Below are 21220 nucleotides of genomic sequence, written 5' to 3' on the forward strand. Positions count from 1 at the left end.
AATAAATTAGCTTAAAAATCTTTAAAAATTAAGAAAAAATAATAAAATACTTGGACATACTTATATATACATACACATGCTATTTTTAAAGTATTTTGCATATTAAAATATATAGAAAAAAATTGGGTATCAACATCAAGCAAAGGGGGGAACGAAGCAACGGTCGGATAGTTTAGCAATAGATATAAGGAATATTCCATTGGATATTCTTTATGTTGTACTTTGTAGGGTTTCTTGGGGATAAACCTTATAAATAGGAAGAGATAAAGAACAAAAGGGAGATCTTCACTTTTTGATAAGAGCACATTGTAAAGGGTTGACTATAAAAAATATACAAAAGCTTGTTTTGTTCATTGATTACCTTGTTCAAGCATACGTTATTTATTCTTTGCTTACACGATTCAAAGATTCCTTATCCATCAATACCTTTCATTATTCCACGTTACTGTCAGGAAGCAGAGTCACCCAAATCATCTAATATTTGGGTGACAAATTCCTCCTTATTATATTTATTACCATTATCTACATTTATTGCATGCTTCTACTACTATATTCATTGACAATCATTGAACATATGCTTGGTACTTATTGTTCTTGAGCGCGGTCTCATCCCACTGATCCCATTCAATCTTAGATTTAGAATTTATTATATTTAACTAGGATTCACTCTCTATTTCCTCATTAATTAGTTTAACAAAAAGCTTAACACTTTTTGATGAAACAACTTACTCGATCGTAATTAGATAAAAATAATTTTGTTTACCATATAAAACAAACTTTAGGGTGAAGGGAAACGCAACTTTTCATGTACAACTCGAAAGGGGTAATCTATCCTTGTCATCCCTTTTTTTTTTTTTACGATCTTGGAAATATATTTATAGCAGGTTGAATATATGGCTAAAAAGTCCTCATAAATGATAAAATTATTGTGATAATTTGGATTAAAGTAATACATGTAGGCAGGTGCATGCGAAGCTATGTGTGGCCAAGGTGATCAACTGAACACCCTTCGCCAAAAAATTATATTATATGTAAAGTACAATATTATTTTTTTATTAATAAAAAAAAAGATTTTGAACACCCTAGCACAGCCTCTTTTTGAATTTCATGGTGTCGTCACTAATGTAGGCTTACTTTTAGCATATTAAACTTAGATGTAAAAATCTGGATGAATGATTATTCTTTCACATTTAAAAGTCAAAAAATCGGTGAAATTCTTATCGGGGAATTGGAGCTACAAATTTGTGAAAAGATTCAATTCCATAGAAATAAAACGCAAGGTCAGCAAGTAATCCGTAACCAATTAGTACAAGGGGGAACCTTGACTCTTACCCTAAATTTTTGATGGAATAAACTCCGCTTTTTGTCCCTAATTCTACGATTTTAGTCCAAAAAATATTGGGCTTGTCACTGGTATTCCAAATCTTTGTCAATATAGGAACATACTGCCCTTAGTTGTTACATGCCTACATAAATACTCCCGAACTGTTTCTATCCCTAGAACTAGAAGCCTTACATCCTCTTCCATCCATGGCGAACTGGGCAGAATTGCCGCACGAGCTCATTACTGTAATTGCAAAGTATATTAAAGTGAGAGAAGATTTTGTTGCTTTTGGTGTTGTTTGTATCTCATGGAGAACTGCTGCCACTAAAGATAATTTTGATGTGCTTTTGCCCCAAGTTCCGTGGCTAATGCTAGCTGATAAAGATGATGATTATCGAGAATTTTACTCTCTTTCTATGGAAAGAAAGTTTCGCATATTTCTCCCAGAAGCTAGAGGGCGAGAATGTTTTCCATTAAAGGAATGGTTGTTCACCATGTCATGTAACGTAGAATTTAACTTGTTGCATCCTTCCTCTCGTAACCAAATTCAACTTCCTTCCCAACAAGCCTTAAGGGATTTAGAATGTCTCGAATAAGTAACTAAAGGAGAGATCTATCGTTGCATCGACAAAGTTGTCTTATCTGCCAATCCTTCTGTTACATCAAATTATGTATTGGTGATTTCCTATTTTACATATAGTAATTGTTTGGCCTTTTGGCGACCTGGAGATCTCAATTGGACTCGTATATATTGACACTAGACAACATTGTTTTGGAGTCGCTAGTATTAATTAATATAAGGGACAATTTTATGCTGTCCTTTACACTGGCGAAGTTTGGGTTTTTGACGTTGCAGGGCCTAGTATTGCTCAACCAATTGTAAAATCACACTTGCTTGTTTTGCTTAAAGATAGTATGTTTGATGAAGCGTCAGTTCAGTTCTATCTAGTTTAGTTATACGGTGCATTATTGCTTGTTACCCAATTTGCCCATCATAATGACGAAGATGATGGTTATGATACTTTTAAATTTAAAGTATCCGAACCAGATGTAATAAAACGTGAATTGTGGGAGATTAACAACTTGGGAGATTCAACAATTTTTTTGGGCCGTAATGGAGCAAGTTCTATTGCTTCTTCTAAGTTTACAGGAGTCAAGCCTAATCACATATATTTTACTGACGATTGGGTTGAGGAATTTGATTATGTGGAAGGTGGTGGTAGAAGAGATATGGGGGCTTACAATCTTGAAGATGGAAAAATTGGATCTTTTTATCCTGAATTATCACTAAATCGTATTTGTCCGCCAACTTGGGTCACACCGTGGATAATGTGATTTAACTCATGATTTATAGTTTGGTTATTTATTTCTATTATTTCCAAATTATCATTGTAAAAGTTAAGTTGATCATCGTGTATCTGTTTGTGTGCATGGTCATTATAATGAGGGGTAGTTTTCTCTTATAAGCATCCAATTGGTTCCTTGAGGAAGTTTGGAACAAATATTTTGCAGTATACTTTTCTGTCCATAATTTTTAATTGAAATCCATCCTTCTAGCATTTATGAAAATATGGCAAAATGTCCATTATTTGTTCTTGTATTACTGTTCATTCAATTTTGCTATTTACAAGTTAGTAATAAAAATATCCTTGTTATACTATAGTGGTAAATTAATTGGTCCAACGCCTACCCTTGAGGTAGGACGGACCAGCACCCAGCTAACATATACCAATCCAATATTCCAGATTAACTCGAGTAGCATTTAGGACTCCATGTCCCTCAACGGACTCTAAAACTCTAGCTAACAGCTATTTTCCACGATTAGATTTAGAGGTTGTTACGTACCTACCATTTAACGACCTTCTTCAACTAACTGTTGATACATACTAATTTCTTGTATAAAAGGGGCTCCCTAGGCTAAAACGCTCAAAGATACTTTTAATATGGTATGATATTATTTGCTTTGGGTCAAATCCGTATGATTTTCCTCAAACGGCTTCACACGTGAGACTTTGTTCACACACTCCCAACAATCTCCCCCTTGAACTAAGTTCCACATGATCCATCATTGTTTATGGACTAATTTGGAGATTAATTGTGTGCCACACGGTTAGCCACTAATAACACATGTATTTACTTTTAAGCCACTGTTTAATATATCTTTAGTCTTTAGCCATTGCTTTAATAAACTTTAACTGCTCGGACGAAAATACCCTTCTGCTCATGTCCTTAACTTTTGAACTTAACTTCAGGACTTCAGGACTACATGTCCTTAACTTTTGAACTTGTAACTCTAAGTTCAGGACTTTCGGACTACATGTCCTTAACTTTTGAACTTGTAACTGTAAGTTCAGGATCAAGTGTCTTTAACTTTTGAGCTTATTAGTCTAGTTCAAGACCTATTGTCCTTGACTTTTGGGCTTCTTAGCCGAAGTTGAGGACCTATTGTCCTTAACTTTTGAGCTTGTTAGTTTAAGTTCAGGACTTTAGGACCTATTGTCCTTAACTTTTGAACTAGTAACTGTAAGTTCAGGACCTATTGTCCTTAACTTTTGGGCTTCTTAGCCTAAGTTCAGGACCTATTGTCCTTAACTTTTGAGCTTGTTAGTTTAAGTTCAGGACTTCACGACCTATTGTCCTTAACTTTTGAACTTGTAACTATAAGTTCATGACCTATTGTCCTTAACTTTTGGGCTTCTTAGCCTAAGTTCAGGACCTATTGTCCTTAACTTTTGAGTTTGTTAGTCTAAGTTCAGGACTTGAGGACCTATTGTCCTTAGCTTTTGAACTTGTAACTGTAAGTTCAGGACCTATTGTCCTTAACTTTTGAGCTTGTTAGTCTAAGTTAAGGAGCAAGTGTCCTTAACTTTTAAACTTGTAATTCTAAGTTCAGGACCAAGTGTCCTTAACTTTTGAACTTGGAACTCGAAGTTCAGGAGTGTCCTTAACTTTTGAACTTGTAACTATAAGTTCAGGATTCATAACGTAGCAGAAAACCAAACGTTATTTGTATCTTTTCACAAAAAAATAAATTAATAATAATTGCAATTTACATATAAGATTGATGTCTCTTCTGTTGAGCCGAGGGTCTCACGGAAACAACCTCTCTATCCTTCCGAGTAGGGGTAAGGTTTGCGTACATTCTACCCTCCCCAAACCCCAATAGTAAGATTTTATGGAGTATTTTGTTGTTGTTGTATATAAAATTGATGTCATATTACACAACAGAAAAAGCCTCGTCTGTAACCCTCGGAAAAAGCAATCAAATCCTTTTATATAGTCTTATCAACAATGGCGAAGACAAGTTCGTTGAAATCAACAGCAGTGGTAGTCAGTGCTCTAGCTTTTGGGTGGCTAGCCATAGAGTTCGCATTCAAGCCATGGCTCGAGAAAGCTCGCGCCGCCTTGAACAAATCTGACCCTTCTCGTGACCCCCATGATGCTGATGATCAGAGTTCTCAAGCTGAAAAGTCTCCCTTCGAGTTTGACCCTTCCGAATAAAGGGTAATACAGTCTTTTCATATTAGTTTTAATAAATTAGTGGCTACTATTTATAGCATTAAAAATGATGGATAAAAAGTAAATATCACTCTAAAAAGTAGTTATCCCATACAATTTTTACTACATGATCCTAGTATTTAGGGTCACCGATGCCCAAAGCTAGGTTGTGTATGCGTCTTTGAAACTTGCTTTACTAAACTTTTATGTTTTCATTCAATTTATCTTAAGGGGCTAGCTTCTTTTCTTCGTGATTATTTGAATTTTTGGAATGCATAGTGATAATTTGATAGTATCATATTTGCCATTTTTCTACTGCTCGATAAAAAGAATCCTCTTTGGTTACATCATTACCCAGGTAAGTTTATACGCGGATGACACAAGAAATTTAGAACTACAAGTGATAAGATAAAGAAATGGAGGAAAATTAAAGTAAATTACCCATGTTGATCTTAGGAAAATTGAATATTTTAAAGTAAAAAAAGAACAATTTGAAATTGATTTGTTATTGGTGCTGACCGCATATGAGAATATATTTGATTTCTACTCGGTGGTAAAAATTTGAGATCACTAGATAAGGAGAATCTTTAAAAATATATTTCTTTTAACTTCGAAAGTTCCTTAAAATACATTGATGGTTTAAACTTATTTTTCAAATAAAAGTGTTAAGGTAAATAGTATAATTAGGAGATAATACTCTAATATATATGCTCAATTAGATTAAAAAAAAAACTTGATTCTTTTCCAAATGCATATAGTGCTTATAAAATAAGGTTAATTGTTTCTTTAGTGTTTCATATGTACAAAGAAGTTTTTCAAAATTAAAATAGATAAAATTTTACCTAAGATCGACAATGTAACAAGAGAGATTAAATGTATTAGTTATATTATCAATTGAAAAAGAATTATTAAACAAAACTCATTATTAATAAATTATTAATAGCTTTTCATCTCAAAAGATTAGAAAAATAGACAGAATATTATATACAACATTCGAATAACAAAATTAAAATCTCTCGGTAGGATTTAATTTTAGGCCACCAATTGAGTTGAGCTGCCTCGGTGGGAAGAACTTTATTTGATACATGCTTTAATTAAAAAGATAAATAAGTAGGATGCCAACTTTTTTTTTTTTTTTTTGGTCACGTCACTAAAAAACATTTGTTTTGGAAACAACTGCCATGCCCATTTAAGCATTATGATTGAATTAACCAAAAATATTTACTAATTAATCCTTTAAAAAGATAAAAGGAAGATAAAAGTATATAATTCAGTGGTGGAGATTCACTCATGTCTATGTTTATGGTTTTCTCCTATGATCGCTATATACCAAGTGATTGTACCTTTTGGTTAGTATTTAAATATTAAATTTTAGACTAAAATAGTTAGTGTGACTAAATGACTTTTTAGGGATACGTAAACAAAAATAATTTGAAAAAATAAATTAAATTTTTTCTTAATTATATAAAAAGAGACTTATTTTGAACAAAATAAAAAAATAAGTTGGTCACTGCTAGACCAAGCAATCACTACATAATAGAGTCTTCTTAGTTGGACATTGGCCACACATTCATTACTACCAAAACCTTGAGTGGAACACAGGCTAAAGACGAGAATGATGCAGCAGCAGCAGCGTCTCTACTTGCTTGTTTTGGTGGCAATGCACTTTGCCGTTGTAGTCGGTGATGATGATTTTAGCAGAAACGACTTCCCTGCTTCTTTCGTTTTCGGTTCCGGTTCTTCTGCTTATCAAGTCAGTAATGCAATTTTGAAATGGTAAATATTGGATTTCTCACGATCGACTACTTTAATTTGTTCGGCACAATTTGAAGGTAGAAGGGGCAGCATTTGAAGATGGACGGACTCCTAGCATTTGGGATACCTTTTCTCATGCTGGTCTGTTTTCTTTAATCCTTTCCCCCGATTTAATTGAATATTTATGTTCCTCTCACCTTAACACTACTTCACATTTTGGTTATTTAATAAATCCACTACTCCTATCAAAGTTCATATTGTAAAAAGAATTATGGTATTTTCTACTTATTCCAGTTTCATATCCATGTTATATAGATTAATGTAGTTGATAGTTGGAAAAATGTATGATGTTATAAAAGTATGCTGATTGAAAGAGTGAAAGGAAAACTTAAAAGGAATATTACCAAAACCACAATATTACTGGTCTACTTCTAACAAGATTACAATAACAACAACCCAGTAAAGTAAAATCCCACAGGTGAGGGGGTCTGGGGAGGGTAGCGTGTACGTAGACCTCACCCCTACCCGATGGAGTAGAGAGGTTGTTTTCGATAGACCCTCGGCTCAAGAAACTTCTAACAAGATTAAAGCTCCAAATTAAAATCACCATCCGGACCAATTAAAATTAGTCATTTCCAAACAATGTAATATGATTATGATTATGTGGAAGTTTTTCCTTCCATAGTCAAGACTATGTGGTTTCCTTCGGACAGCTGAGTCTTTGAATCCCATAAGCAAATCTAGGACTTAGGGATCATCATGCTTCAGATAATTAGAACAGCAAGATGCATTAATTAAATCCAGGATTAAAATTTCCAGGTGCATACAATGGAGCCAATGGAGATATAGCTTGCGATGCATACCACAAATACAAGGTATAGACGGATGAAATGAACTTTGAGTTAACATAATTGATGATCAATTTGATTGCCCTAAAAAATTTATCTATTCCAGGAAGATGTACAACTCATGGTAGACACAGGATTAGAAGCCTACAGGTTTTCCATTTCGTGGTCGAGACTTATTCCGAGTAAGCTTTGTTATTCCACTGCTCAGGAACCTTACTTTATCTTATACTCGTGTTTTCTTTCTTCTCATACTTGAGATTTTGTTTTTATTTAGATGGAAGAGGACCTGTCAATCCAAAGGGGTTACAGTATTACAATAGTCTCATCAATGAACTTGTCAGTCATGGTTAATACCTTTCCTTGTACACTACTTTTCTATCTTTTCAATTGAAAGTTTGAACATATTTTCTTGCTGTTAAGAGATCTGGAATCGCGCGTTTAAAGTGCTAGTAAGTAAAACATCTGATAATTGGCTTTAGGGCTCCATGTTATGCTTTTGTATATTCTCAAAATTGTAGGAATTCAACCACATGTAACACTATGTCACGATGATGTGCCACAAGTACTTGAAGATGAATACGGTGGATGGCTAAGTGAAAAAATAATGTATGCTGAATACTTTCCACTTGTAATTCTTCGAAAATTAGGAGATATTCTGCATATATTCTACGACATCTGACTGATTTCAACTTGACAATTCATATTATCCTTTTAGCAATGACTTCATTGCATATGCGGATATTTGCTTCAAGGAATTTGGTGATAGGGTTTTGCATTGGACAACTGTGAATGAGGCCAATGTATTCGCTTTGGGTGGTTATGATTTGGGATTTACACCCCCAGGGCGCTGTTCCCCACATGTTGGAATTGGACCTTGCTCTAGAGGCAACTCTTCAACCGAGCCATACATAGTAGCTCACAATATGCTGCTTACTCATTCATCTGTTTTCAGATTGTACAAGAGAAAGTACAAGGTGTCATCATTAAGTTCATTTCAAAATAACTTGTGACTATTACTGAGTTTCCAAAACGAAATAACAAAAAAAAAAAACTAACATATTTGCAATGCAGTCAACACAGCATGGTTTTGTGGGATTAAATATCTTTGCATATCGATTTATTCCTCATACAAATGCAACGGCAGATGAAGGTGCAACTCTGCGAGCTTATGCTTTCTACCTGGGTTGGTAAGAGCACACCTTTGGCCTATTAACATAACATCTCCTCAAATTTAAGATACTCTGCACTAAGGAACTACTTATTCATTTACTGCACAAATGAGTGGTTGTGCTTAATTATTTGGTTTCATTTTATTTCTCATCTCCACCGCAGGTTTATCAGTCCCTTGATATTTGGAGACTATCCTGTCACAATGAAGGATAGGGTCGGCTCGAGAATGCCCACCTTCACCAGACAAGAATCTGAGCAAGTTAAGGGTGCTATAGACTTCATAGGCCTAAACCATTATGCTACATTGCATGTTAAAGACCGACCGAGTGCCTTTGAAAGAGATTATAGGGACTTCAGTACCGATGCAGCAATACAACTTGTATGTAAGTGGCTGATGCTACCTGAATAGAGATACTTTGACATTTGAAGATCATAGCTGTCTTTGCTGATCACGTTAATCTAATGATAAAGTTGAGAAAATCCAAATGAGAGGACAAATGCCAGTTTTCTAGTTGATGTCATCAGTATTTCTCTGTTATGGATATGTTCATATCAAGAAATTCACTACTTTATCTCTTTAAACAGTTGAGCAAGGTGGTATTACACCCAAAGGCGAGGTGAGGCTTGGGACATGCATGATCTTTAGATACACCTTAGTGTTTTTTTATCTGTTATTCACAAGTTGTTTTGACTCAGTATCCATGGACACAACCGGGTCTCCGAGCAGTACTGGAGTACTTCAAGAAAACTTATGGCAACCTACCAATTTACATTCATGAGAATGGTTCGTCTCTCTCCCTCTCTCGACGCTTGTGAATATTTGAGTACATGAAAGTTGCTTTAGAGGCTTTGACAATTCAATAGCGCACAGAGCTTTCTTTGAACCTCATGAAGCAGTGTTTTCTGAGAAGCTTAGCATGATTTCTGTTGGCAGGTCAGACGACACCACGAAACGCGACACTAAATGATACGGGTAGAGTAGAATATTTGCATGCTTATATCAGGAATTTGCTTGATGCTATGAGGTAAGCCCCTCCCACGTCACGGAAACATTTGTTATTAGTTATTACTCATTGACTGCAGACATAGACTTGTTCCTTATGTCTTCGGTTAAAAGAACGCTAGTCTGAACTTGCATATGTGTTTCTTTTTCTCATACTCTGTGTGGATTGGCTTTTTAACACTTCTTGCCGCAGAAAGGTTTTGTATCATCTTATCAATTTAAAATGTCTTCTCTGTCCTAAACTGTTTGAGCTTATCTTCACTAGTATTATCTTTTGGACGGAGGGTCTAACAATTATATTAGGTGTTTTTGGGCCTTCTTTCTGATCTGTTTGCCATTTATCCCTACAATGCCTTGTTATGATAGGAATGGATCAAATGTCAGAGGCTACTTCTCATGGTCATTCTTGGATGGTTTGGAGTTATTGGATGGATATAAATCGGCATATGGCCTATACTACGTGGATTTGGACGACAAAAATTTAACAAGATATCCAAAGCTTTCTCAACAATGGTACTCCAATTTCTTAAAGGGAAAAAGTCGCAAATCTAATGTGAATCTTGAAATTGGGAAGGAAGTTTCTCATTCTTCAGAGTCTGAATTTTCTTCATAAGTATCTCGTGGTTGTATCTCGACCTAACTATGGGATTCCTCGTTATTATTTCTGCCAGTCCTTGCATACAATAATCCATCAGCTGACTTTTCCTTTTAAAGTGATTGCTTACTTTGGTGGATATGCTATTTTTTTTTTCCACGTCTCCATTTGTTCAAGGTGTAAAGACCAATCCCAATAGTAAAGTAGTAGTAATTTGGTTTTGGGGAGACCTCGAGGCTCATTCTAGTTCACAACTTGGAAAAGCAACTAACTTAATAAGATAACTATCATTAATTACGATCCTAGAACAAAAGGCTATGATATTATAGATGATGGGATGCAGAAGTCTGGAGCGTCTAAGTGTTCCTGATACTTGTAAGAGAGGAATCATAGAGTTGATTTGTGTACCTAGGCATTATTTGGAGTTACATGGGGAAAAAACGTATACTTCCGTTCTGGCGAAAAGCTAGTCAATATTTGGATTGTTACTCCTTCTATTCCAGTTTATGTGAAGCTATTTCCTTTTTGGTCCGTTTCAAAAAGAATGACCCCTTTCTAAATTTGATAACAATTTAGCTTAAACTTACAGTTCTACCCTTAATGAAAAGCTTTTATAGCCACACAAATACTCTGGGTCCCTTTTTGACTTGTTTAGGACCACAAATTCCGAAAGTCTTCATTTTTTCTTAAACTTTGTGCCCAGTCAAATAGATTCACATAAATTGGAACGGAGGGAGTAATAGATACTTTAAATAAGACCACCCCCATATCAACTTGTAGAAAAGTTTTTAGCTCCAGCTATGGTTCTTGTATTATCCCTCTTCCACAGACGCTCCTGCATTTGCCAAGAAAGTAGCACAAAAGTCCCCCTGCCTTGCACCAGTTTGTGGTGGATATAGCGTCCTTTTGGAATAGGAACGTGCAATTCTGAAGAATGATTCAGCTCGAGTAAAGTGACGTCGCCTTATGAGAGAGCACATTGCGGAGCGTCTCGACCTAATGTGTTTCTTGTGTTGTATTTTCTAGCAGAGTTCTCTGGCTTTTTAGGTTGAGATACTTTATGCACCATTTGGTTCGCTGCTTTAGAAGTCTAGTAGCTTTGATTGATCAAAGAGAGGAAAAGTCAGAGACACCAACTCCCGCCCCTCAGAAACTGTTTATGAATCAGATAAAGAATTATATTTCATCTGTTACTCCACAGTCTATCTTGGAAACGAGGTAGCTGTAACTCTTGCTTGCGCATAAGATAAGAGCATGCCCAGCCATTGCATGAATCCAACCTCTGTTATCTGGGTGAATTCTTGGTATAATAATAGATATTATGTTCACTAAAGCATCGACATATTCAACCCGTTGTATGGGTCCAAATTTGGCAACCACGACCATTACCGAGTAGGACGAGGAACGAGGTTATCATGATGCACCGTCTAATGGTCGTCGTGGTGAAAGACAACGATCAAGGGCGGTCAGTCGATGCATGACATCCACGACAGTGTAAACTTAGTGGGAGACAGTAAGAATATGTCTTTCGAATATTCTCTATGTTGTACTTCTTAGGGTTTTTTGGGAGATTGTCCCTTATAAATAGGAATAGTGAGTAAAGAAAAGGGGACAGGAGGAAAAAGACAAAATAACACTTTGTAAAAGAATCATCTGAGAGTGAATACAAAAACAGTCTTGTTCATCTGAGAAGATCCAAAGATTCCCCAATCATCTCATACTTATTCCCCACCCCCGCGTCGATTGCATCTATTAAGATTGATTGTGCATTTAAGTCTTCACATTTATGAGCATTTATTTGATTCCAACATATTTGTTACATCATTCATCTTGCTTACTCCTTCCATCACTTGATCTAGATTTTATTGTGCTTGACTAAGATTGACCTCATCATTATCATTAGTTGTTTTAATCAAAAAGGTTTTGACATCTTTTGATCAAACAATTTGGTGTCGTCTATGGGGACATTTTTAGTTTAGATTTCAGTTTCATCTAGATCACAGAAAGGATAGTCACCTCTTCCTAACTTTGCACAAACTAACAATGGCAGGAAAAGGAGATGCAAGGCTAAAAGCAATAGCAGGTGTCACAACCAACATCTTGAACACCATCAACGAAGACAACAGGGAAGATAACGAAAACGTGACACCAAACACCACACCTAGGGAGACGTTTCACCTCCCCCGCATGAAAGCGTAACTGCTTCACGCGAGAAGGGAGCCTCCACGTCTACAATAGGAGAGGCACCACCAGCAGTAAGAAGACTACTAGAAGAGTGTCTAACAAGCACTCTGAACAACATACTTGATAAACCCGCTCAAAGGGATAATAGAGACATTGCACACGTAGATGCCACGAAGATCGTTGACGAATAAGACGTCCCCCGCACAGGTAACACTCACACTACTGTTGACGCAGGTAATGGCACGCTCGCAATCGTTCTAAAGAAAATGAAGGAAATGGAAAATGAGAATAAGGCACTCCGTGACCAGATGAAGGAGCACCAAGAAAGGGTCGACAAAATACCAGGCGTCCCAAAGCTGTTACCAAAACGGGACGTTGGTTGATTCATCGAGCAACCATACAATGAGGAAGCAGCCCCCCACGCCATTCCAAAAACCTTCAAAATGCCACCATACCTGGAGATATATGACGGTACTACCGACCCAGAAGATCATATTATCCACTACGTCATAACCGTAAAAGGTAACGATCTTTCGAAAGAATAGGTACCATCGGTTCTATTGAAAAAGTTTGGTGAAACCCTAACAGGGGGAGCCCTGACCTGGTACTCACAACTACCAGCACATTAACTAGCAACGTTCGAAGAAATGGCAGACAAGTTTGTCACCGCTCATGCAGGAGCTAAAAAGGCGGAAGCCAGGGTAAACGACATATTTGCCGTCAGGCAGATGCACGGCGAGGGACTCAGGGACTTCTTAGCTCGATTTAACAGGGTGAGAATGAGCTTTCCAAATGTGTTAGGGGAATGGCGGTAGCAACCTTATAGAATAGGTTAAACAGGAATGGGTCGAGAACGACCAGAAAATTGTTAAGCAGGCTCATGAAATTTCCTCCAACCACTTGGGAAGAAATCCACAACGCCTACTGCACCGAGGTAAGAGCCGACGAAGAGGACCTCAATAGTCCGATCCAACGGTTGACGTCAGTTCAAGCTGAAGTAAGGAAAGATCATCGCAACGACGGTCGAAGAGATCAGTTGGGGCCCGATTTTGGCCGAGAAAGGTATCAGCTCTACATCAGGACATCCATCACACCTCCTCCGCGACATACAAATGCCCCTCCTCGACATACAGTGCCACACCGACACGAGAAAGGTATGCCTCCACTCTTATCTGCTCACAATTTGGGTGTCTCTCCTTCAGAAATAGTGTACGCACTAGAGAAACTCGGCATGAAGGTATAATGGCCGCAAAAGATAAAGTCTGACCCAACCACTCGGAAGTCGAACGTTCTTTGCGAATGCCACCAGGAAAGGGGTCATAGAACCGAGGATTGCATAGGACTGTGGCAGGAGGTAGAAATAATGCTAAATCAGGGGCACCTGAAAGAGCTTCTGAGCGACCGAGGACGGGCTAACTTTGCCCGTGGACGCGAACAACCCCAGGGACCTCCAAAACCGACCTCTCCTGCTCGTACCATACAAATGATAATCGGCAGAGGCGATGACACAGCAATCAACCATGTAAAGTTCACCACCACACATAAACTCAAACGGTCGATCACTCATGAACGGTATGATGACCTCGAAGATAGTACCATCTTCGATAAATCAGATACCAATGGTTTGTCTTTCCCTCACTACGATGCTCTTGTTATCACTTTACGTATTGCAGATACTAATGTAAAAAGAATAATGGTAGATGACGGAAGCATCACGTGTATTATCCATCCTCGAGTCCTCATACAGATGAGACTAAAAGATAAAATAATTTCGCGTTGCATAATACTAACAGGTTTTAATAATGCAGTCGAGCGAAAGTTTGGAGAGATAGTGCTACTCATTCTAGCCGGAGGAGTCACCCTAGAAACAATGTTTCACGTCATGGACGAAGATACTGCCTACAACGCTATCATATGACGCCTATGGATACATGCCATTGGAGTAGTCCTGTCAAGTCTCTATCAAGTAATCAAGTTTCCTACTCCATGGGGGGTATTCAGCATTCGGGGCGAACAACGCACCGCACAAGAATGTTATCGCATCACCCAGGATTGCACACACACCCAACAACTCAAAGGATCAAGTGCGGAAGCATAGCAATCAGCAATGTCGGGAACCAAACTCGACGTACGGACAGACATTATCAAGGATCCCGACATTGTGGAAGCCTCCGATTCGACAATAGAGGATCTTGATCCCGTTCTACTAGACAATAATGACATCACAAAAAAGGCTTATATCGGGCGCAATCTCTCGAAACCAGGTAAGTTTCGTAAATATTTAACTGACATTGTCGATCTGTTTGCCTTCTCCCATGCAGATATGCCAGGCATCCCGAAAGACATCGCCATGCACAAACTGAATGTTGACCCCCTCTGCCCGCCAGTGCGGCAAATAAGGAGGAAGTTCAATGCCGCAATCAACGAAGCCATCAGCGAAGAAGTCGATAAGTTGCTCGCAAATGGTTCCGTCCGAGAGTCAAAATATCCCCAGTGGGTCGCCAATGTGGTCATGGTAAAGAAGAAAAATGGAAAGTGGCGGATGTGTGTAGATTTTACAGACCTAAACAAGGCATGCCCAAAAGACTCCTTTCCATTGCCACACATTGACCAACTCATCGACGCAACAGCGGGACACGAGTTGCTAAGCTTCCTAGATGCCTACTAGGGTTATAACCAGATCCTCATGAAGGAAGAGGACCAGGAGAAAACCACTTTCATCACTCACCAGGAAACGTACTGCTACAGGGTCATGTCGTTCGGACTTAAGAATGCAGGGGCGACGTACCAGAGATTGGTCACCAAGATGTTCAAATATCAACTCGTCAAAACAATGGAAGTCTACATCGACAACATATTGGTTAAGTCGAAAAGGAAAGAAGACCACATCAATCACCTGAAGGAAGCCTTCGACATATTAAGGCGGTATGGCATAAAATGAAACCCCGAAAAATGCGCCTTCGGCGTATCCTCGGGCAAATTCCTCGATTTCCTGGTGTCACAAAGAGGCCTCGTGGTCAATCCAGATCAGATTAAGGCCATCGAGAGAATACCGAAAACATTAACCAGCAAAAAGCAGGTACAAAAGCTGACAGGTCGGATAGTTACCTTGTCAAGTTTCATCTCACGTTTATTTAACAGGTGCTATAAATTTTTCAATGTGCTAAAGAAAGACAACGGGCTTTAGAGGAATTTGGAATGTGTCGACGCCCTAAGAAAACTAAAAACCTACTTGTCCTCGCTGTCATTACTCGCCAAGGCAGAAGCGGCTAAAGGAGCCTGCTTTGGTGACCCTACAAGGAAGTGTTGCTCATTAAAGTCAGCTTCAAACTTCCGGTATCCACTTATCCCAAGATAGGTGGGAAATTCATTCTGGAGAGCCAGGCGAATGCCTTCTTGTCTATCTAGCCGTCTCTGAAATTGCGGTAAGCGCAGTTTTGGTCTGTGGAAACAAAGGTATGCAATCTCCGATTTACTATATTAGCAAAACTTTAGTTGATGCCGAAACGAGGTATCCCCACCTCGAAAAGTTGGGTCTGGCGTTGGTCATAGCTTCTGTGATGACCCAAAAGGTCATCACTTGATTTACAAGTCAATTCTGTGTTCCGAGGCCTTAAAACCTTCTTTTCCCTAACCTCGATTTGTGTGCATAGTCCGGGCGTATATTCCGAATGCTTTTATGTGAAAATTTGATAAAAATACTAATTCAACCTTTAAAATTAAATTTAAGTTGATTTCGATTAATATTCTGGGTAAACGAACCCGGACCCGTGATTTAATGGTCCCGGAGGATCCGTAGAAAATTATAGGACTTGGGCGTATGCCCGGAACTGAATTCCGAGGTCCCAAGCCCGAGAAATGAATTTTTGAAGAAAATTATTTAACTAAAATTATAAGAGTTTTTGGTAATTTAAATTTGTTTGAATGTGATGGTATCGGGCCCGTATTTTGGTTCTAGAGCTTCGTACAGATCTTATATGGTATTTAAGTTGAGCCTGTGAAATTTTGTAAGAAACGGACTTGATATGACGTGAATCGGACCCTCGGTTGTTAAAATTTGAACTTAAAGAGTTATGGAGATTTTTCTTTGATTTTGATGCTAAACTCGTAGTTCGAGGCATTATTTTGGTGATTTGATCGCACGAGTAAGTCCGTATGATATTTTTAGGGTTGTGTGCATGTTTGGTTTGGAGCCCCGAGGGCTCGGGTGAGTTTTGGATAGGGCACGGGATGTTTTTACACTAAGGAAAGTTGCAGGTTTTGCTGCTTCTGGTGCACAAACATTTTGTACATCGCGATCGCGTAGTAACTCTCACGATCATGAAGGGGAACTGGGCTAGGGGTGGAATTTTCCCTATGCGAACGCGAGACCCAGGTCGCGAATGCGGAGCATTGGGGGGTTTGCTCTACGCGAACGTGACCGGTCAACCGCGAACCGTAGCTTTAGTATGGGCTGGACATAGAACCTAGGGAGAACTACGTGAACGCGACCCCTCTATCGTGAACGCGAAAGCCAGACTGGGTAAGCCTTCACGAACGCAAAGCTTCTCCCGCGATCGCGTAAGTCCACCACTGGCAGCTCTTCGCGAACACGAGAGTGCTCACGCGAACGCGATGAACACTGTCGCCCAGCACTTAAAACAATAGCAAAGTCGGGATTTAGCCCACATTTTCATATTTTCAAAACTACAGAGCATTGAGGCGATTTTCAAGGAGCAAGTTCTTCCCCAAAGTATTGGTATATGATTCTAAACATTTTTCTTTCGATTTTCCATTGCATTTCATCAATCTTTCATCCAAAAATCTAGGGTTTTTATGGTAGAAAGGGAATTTGGGTAGAGTTGGGCCTTTTTGAATAATTGGAATTTAGACCTCGTTTTGGGGTCGGATTTCGAAACTAATTACATATTTGGGCTCGTGGGCGAATGGGTGATCGGGTTTTGGTCCGACCTCGAGTTTTGAGCAAGCGGGCCCTAGGTCAATTTTTGACTTTTCGGGGAAAATAATAGAAAACCTATAATTAAGCACTGGGTATGAATTCTTTAGCATTTATTGATGTTGTTAAATTAATTTGGGTTAGATACAAGTAAATTGGAGGCGAATTCTAAAGGAAAGCGGTGTTTGAGGCTTGAGTTGGCCGTGGAAGTTCGAGGTAAGTGTTAGGTCTAACCTTAGTTTGAGGGAATATGTATTGTGCTTTATTTGCTATGTGCTAGTGTAGTGTACGACGTATAGGTGTGGTGACGAGTATCTATACGTTGGTGTCAAGCATGCCCGTGAGTCTTAAATTGTGATCGTTGTGTTTCTTAATAAGTACTACAATTGCCTAAATTGTTGAGTATCCATGTTGAGCAAGACGTATGATTATCTTCTTGGTATGGGTTTATTATTGAGCATTGGTTCTAGTTGAGGTTTATTTGTGAAGTTAATTGTTGGTACAAGTTTGGTTATAGCTGATTCCCTTGCCGGGACGTATTTATTTCTTATTGTTGATTCCCTTGTCGGGATGTGTTTATTCTTGTTATTGATTCCCTTATCGGGATGTTGTTGTTGCTATTGTTTGGGTGAGGGAAGAGAGAGAAAGCACGAAGGGTGGTGTCGTGCACATTCATATTTATGCATATGGTGAGGAAAGAGTGATAAAACACGAAGGGTGATGCCGTGTACATTTTCATTTATATTGATGCATATGGTGAGGAAGAGAGATAAAGCACGAAGGGTGATATTGTGCTTATTTCTAATATTATATGGTGAGGAAGAGAGATAAATCATGAAAGGTGATACCGTGCACATTTTTATTACTTGATTGCATTGGTAAGGATTGAGAGTAAAAACACGAAGGGTGATGTCGTGCACTTATTGCCTATTTGTTATGATCTCTTGCTGTATTCAGTTCAAATACCTTAATTGTCTCATTACACTATTTTGTGATTCTTTACGTTGGTATTTCCCCCATAGCATGTTACCCCTCCCCCGTTATCTTTGAATTACTTCTATTACGGTTATTCTACTAGAAACTATTTAACTGCAAGTTAATTGTTTGTTGTGTCCTAGCCTCGTCACTACTTCGCTGAGGTTAGGCTCGACACTTACTCAGTACATGGGGTCGGTTGTACTGATACTACACTCTGCGCTCTTTTGTGCAAATCCCGGTACTGGAGCATACGGACCTTAGCTAGGGGTTGCTGCCTTCAGTCCATCAGCGACCCGAGGTAGTCCTACAGGCGTCCGCAGGACTTGGCGTCCCCTTCCTATCTAGTTTCTTTTTGTTCTTTTCTATTTAAGAGACAGACATGTACTTTTTTGTTCAAAAATAACATCCTTAGGACTAAGGCCGTTACTAAAGAAAAGGATTCGACATCGCTCGAAATGCGACGGGTCAACATTTCGACGTTAACTCGAAACAACACTCTTACGACAAAAGCCGCCGCCAAAGACAGGGGTTCGACCTCACTCGAAACGCAACGGGTCAACATTTCGATATTAACTCGAAACAACACCCTTACGGCAAAAGCCGCCGCCAAAGACAAGGGCTCGACCTCACTCAAAACGCAACAGGTTAACATTTCAACAACTCGAAATAGCAGGACTACGGCGAAGGTCGTCGCCAAATAAACAAACACAAAACGCACAACAAGAAAACAATCTAGAGGTACACAATAAAAAGTAACTGCTCTATTACGGCTGTCATGTTACAAAAGTTTTTACAAAGTGCTCAAGGACGCCCCCACAAAAATGGCAAAACAAAAATAAATACAACCAAGTCCTACACCACATCACCCTCGTGGCATACTCCTCATTGTACCAAGAATCGGAGGCGAGCTTGTCCGCATCATCAAAATCAACATCGTCTCCGCCAGGCGTGCCAGGGTCATAACCATATGCCTCTTGAGCGCAGGTGCTTTAATACGCACCTCTCAGAGTTCTGCCTCAGATATTTTCCCATCAGCATGAAGAGACTTATATACGTCAAGCTGGGCTTTGGCATGAACCCATAGCTTATATAATTCTCGAGGCACGATAGGGTCAGCCGAAGCATGGGATGTAGAGGGTTGCGACTGTCGTCGCACGTCCTCCGCTTTCAAAGCAACAACTTGTTCGTTTAATGCAGACAACTCCGCCTCCAGATCTCGGACACACCCCTCAAATCTCGCCACCTTAAGTGTAGATGTCTCCATCTCTTTGTCCCGTTCTGATCTACAAACACGAAGGGCGTCTTCTAGAGTTGCTGCCTCAGATATGGCAGTTGCCCTATCCCTTTCAACATGAGCCAATCCATCAGCATTTGCACTCAGCTCACTTTTAAGGCCGACGACCTCCGCCACCTTCCTGTCGAGCTCAGCAATTAAGTTGTCCACCTGCACCTAGAGGTCGGCATTCTCGGCCATCACTCCCTTACTCAGCTCAAGCTCATCTTCCTTGGCCTTAAGAGCCGCCTCAAGCTCACTGCAACGGGCAATAGCCTTCATCAGGTCCTCATTTCGTTCTCTCAGCTCTTCAACCTTCTGCGCCAATTGATTCTCCTTCTACTTAAGCCCGTCACGGAACAACTCAAAGTCACTGTCCTGAGTAAAGAGATCGGCCAACGTATGAGTGTGGTATTCCTGATATTTGGTGGTCATCTTCCCATAAACAGTCGTCCTCCACCTATCCCTACGTTCACGCTCGATCTCCATGATGAGGGTCTAGTATGAAAAGCAAAGTCAAAATAAAGAATGGGCTGAGGATACAAAACAGATCCAAAAACAAAAAGAAAAGAGAGAAGCATTTACCCGCAGAGCCATGCCGGAAATGCTCTGTGACAACTCTACGTCGCTTATCGCCTTAAGTGTCGTACTCTCAGAAGCAGCGCACAAAGGGGCAAACACCTACAGTGTCTGCTTGCAGTTCGACAACAAGTCGTAATCTCCAGGAACGACAATGTGTCGGTCAGAACCCTCCGTCCTTACTTATACACGAGTATGACGTTCCAAGAACTCTCGTACATCTTTTGGGTCGACGTCTGAACCTGAACCGTTGCCCTAGGCGTGTACGCCTCCTCCAATGGCAGATGATGTGCCACCCTCGGTAGAGCGCGCAGATCCCCCTCCTTTGTATACTCCTTCGGTCCGGGGAGATCTTCCTGCCAAAATGGCATCCGCCATAAAAACAGGCACATGTGCTATCTCCGACGCATCAGTTCTGCTCTTTCCAGCATCAGTGGCAACTTTCTTCCCAAGTTCTACCCTCCTCCTTTTTCTCGACGGAGATTCGTCCCCATTGCAGGGCTCATCCATGAAGTGATAGACTGGTCGGGAGGAGATCTCATCCCGAACAATCATGTCACGAGAAGAGTCACTAGCTTGTACGGGCTGAGCACGATCCCCTCGGACGGACTCAGCTAAGGTAAATTGCATCCCCACTGATGCAATGGCCTGGAGAAATGCAGGGACTGGGGATTTCTTCCTGGAATCCCTACGACCTATCATCACAGGGAGTCGTATCAATAAACGGCAGCAAACAGCCAAAGGGCAAAATAGAGAAAAACATTTACCGGATGGAACCTTCGGCCCAAAGCTTTTCATGAAAGTGGGCCAATTTCGAGTTTCTACCACGTGAGGTAATAAGTGAGCTACCCAGTCCTCGATACCGGCAATGGGACGAGGTATACGCCTCACAGCTGCACGGGAAAACTACAAATAAGTACAAAGTTGGAAAGAACAAAAGTAAACTACAAGTACCAACACCTACGGTTATGATTCCACCGTTCCGAGAATCCAGCGGGGTCCGACACCAGATGCTCGGTTCTAACAAAGAAGTATTTATGCCAAAATTTGCGGCTTGACCGGTCGTCTGTTCCGACC

General features: G+C 39.7%; 2 protein-coding genes across 3 annotated transcripts; both read left to right on the top strand.

Annotated features, from left to right (window-relative positions):
• Positions 1–6367: 6367 nt before the first annotated feature.
• LOC104244170 (beta-glucosidase 11-like) lies at positions 6368–10332 on the top strand. Of its 2 annotated transcripts, none has more exons than XM_009799526.2 (13): positions 6368–6575; positions 6655–6718; positions 7397–7452; positions 7532–7607; positions 7700–7771; positions 7944–8031; positions 8141–8399; positions 8497–8612; positions 8758–8978; positions 9181–9212; positions 9292–9379; positions 9530–9620; positions 9965–10332. In XM_009799526.2, the coding sequence occupies exons 1-13, from the start codon at positions 6438–6440 to the stop codon at positions 10209–10211; spliced, it is 1548 nt and encodes a 515-aa protein (XP_009797828.1). In that variant the 5' UTR covers positions 6368–6437; the 3' UTR covers positions 10212–10332. The 2 variants fall into 2 exon arrangements, with proteins under 2 accessions (XP_009797828.1, XP_009797829.1); XM_009799527.2 differs by having other exon boundaries at positions 6485–6575; positions 6659–6718.
• Positions 10333–13860: 3528 nt separating this feature from the next.
• Positions 13861–14295, top strand: LOC104244171 (uncharacterized). The gene has a single exon (XM_009799528.2). It carries the CDS (start codon positions 13861–13863, stop codon positions 14293–14295), a length of 435 nt encoding a protein of 144 aa, XP_009797830.2.
• Positions 14296–21220: the final 6925 nt, after the last annotated feature.

This window comes from Nicotiana sylvestris, chromosome 6, assembly GCF_000393655.2.
Source record: "Nicotiana sylvestris chromosome 6, ASM39365v2, whole genome shotgun sequence".
Taxonomy (NCBI): domain Eukaryota; kingdom Viridiplantae; phylum Streptophyta; class Magnoliopsida; order Solanales; family Solanaceae; genus Nicotiana; species Nicotiana sylvestris.

Excerpts from the sequence above, each read along its gene's own strand:
- LOC104244170 (XM_009799526.2), top strand. The coding sequence starts at position 6,438 with ATGATGCAGCAGCAGCAGCGTCTCTACTTGCTTGTTTTGGTGGCAATG. Across the intron at positions 6,576-6,654 it reads CCGGTTCTTCTGCTTATCAA|GTAGAAGGGGCAGCATTTGA; the intron begins GTCAGTAATGCA and ends CACAATTTGAAG. Across the intron at positions 8,032-8,140 it reads TGGCTAAGTGAAAAAATAAT|CAATGACTTCATTGCATATG; the intron begins GTATGCTGAATA and ends TTATCCTTTTAG.
- LOC104244171 (XM_009799528.2), top strand. The coding sequence starts at position 13,861 with ATGATAATCGGCAGAGGCGATGACACAGCAATCAACCATGTAAAGTTC.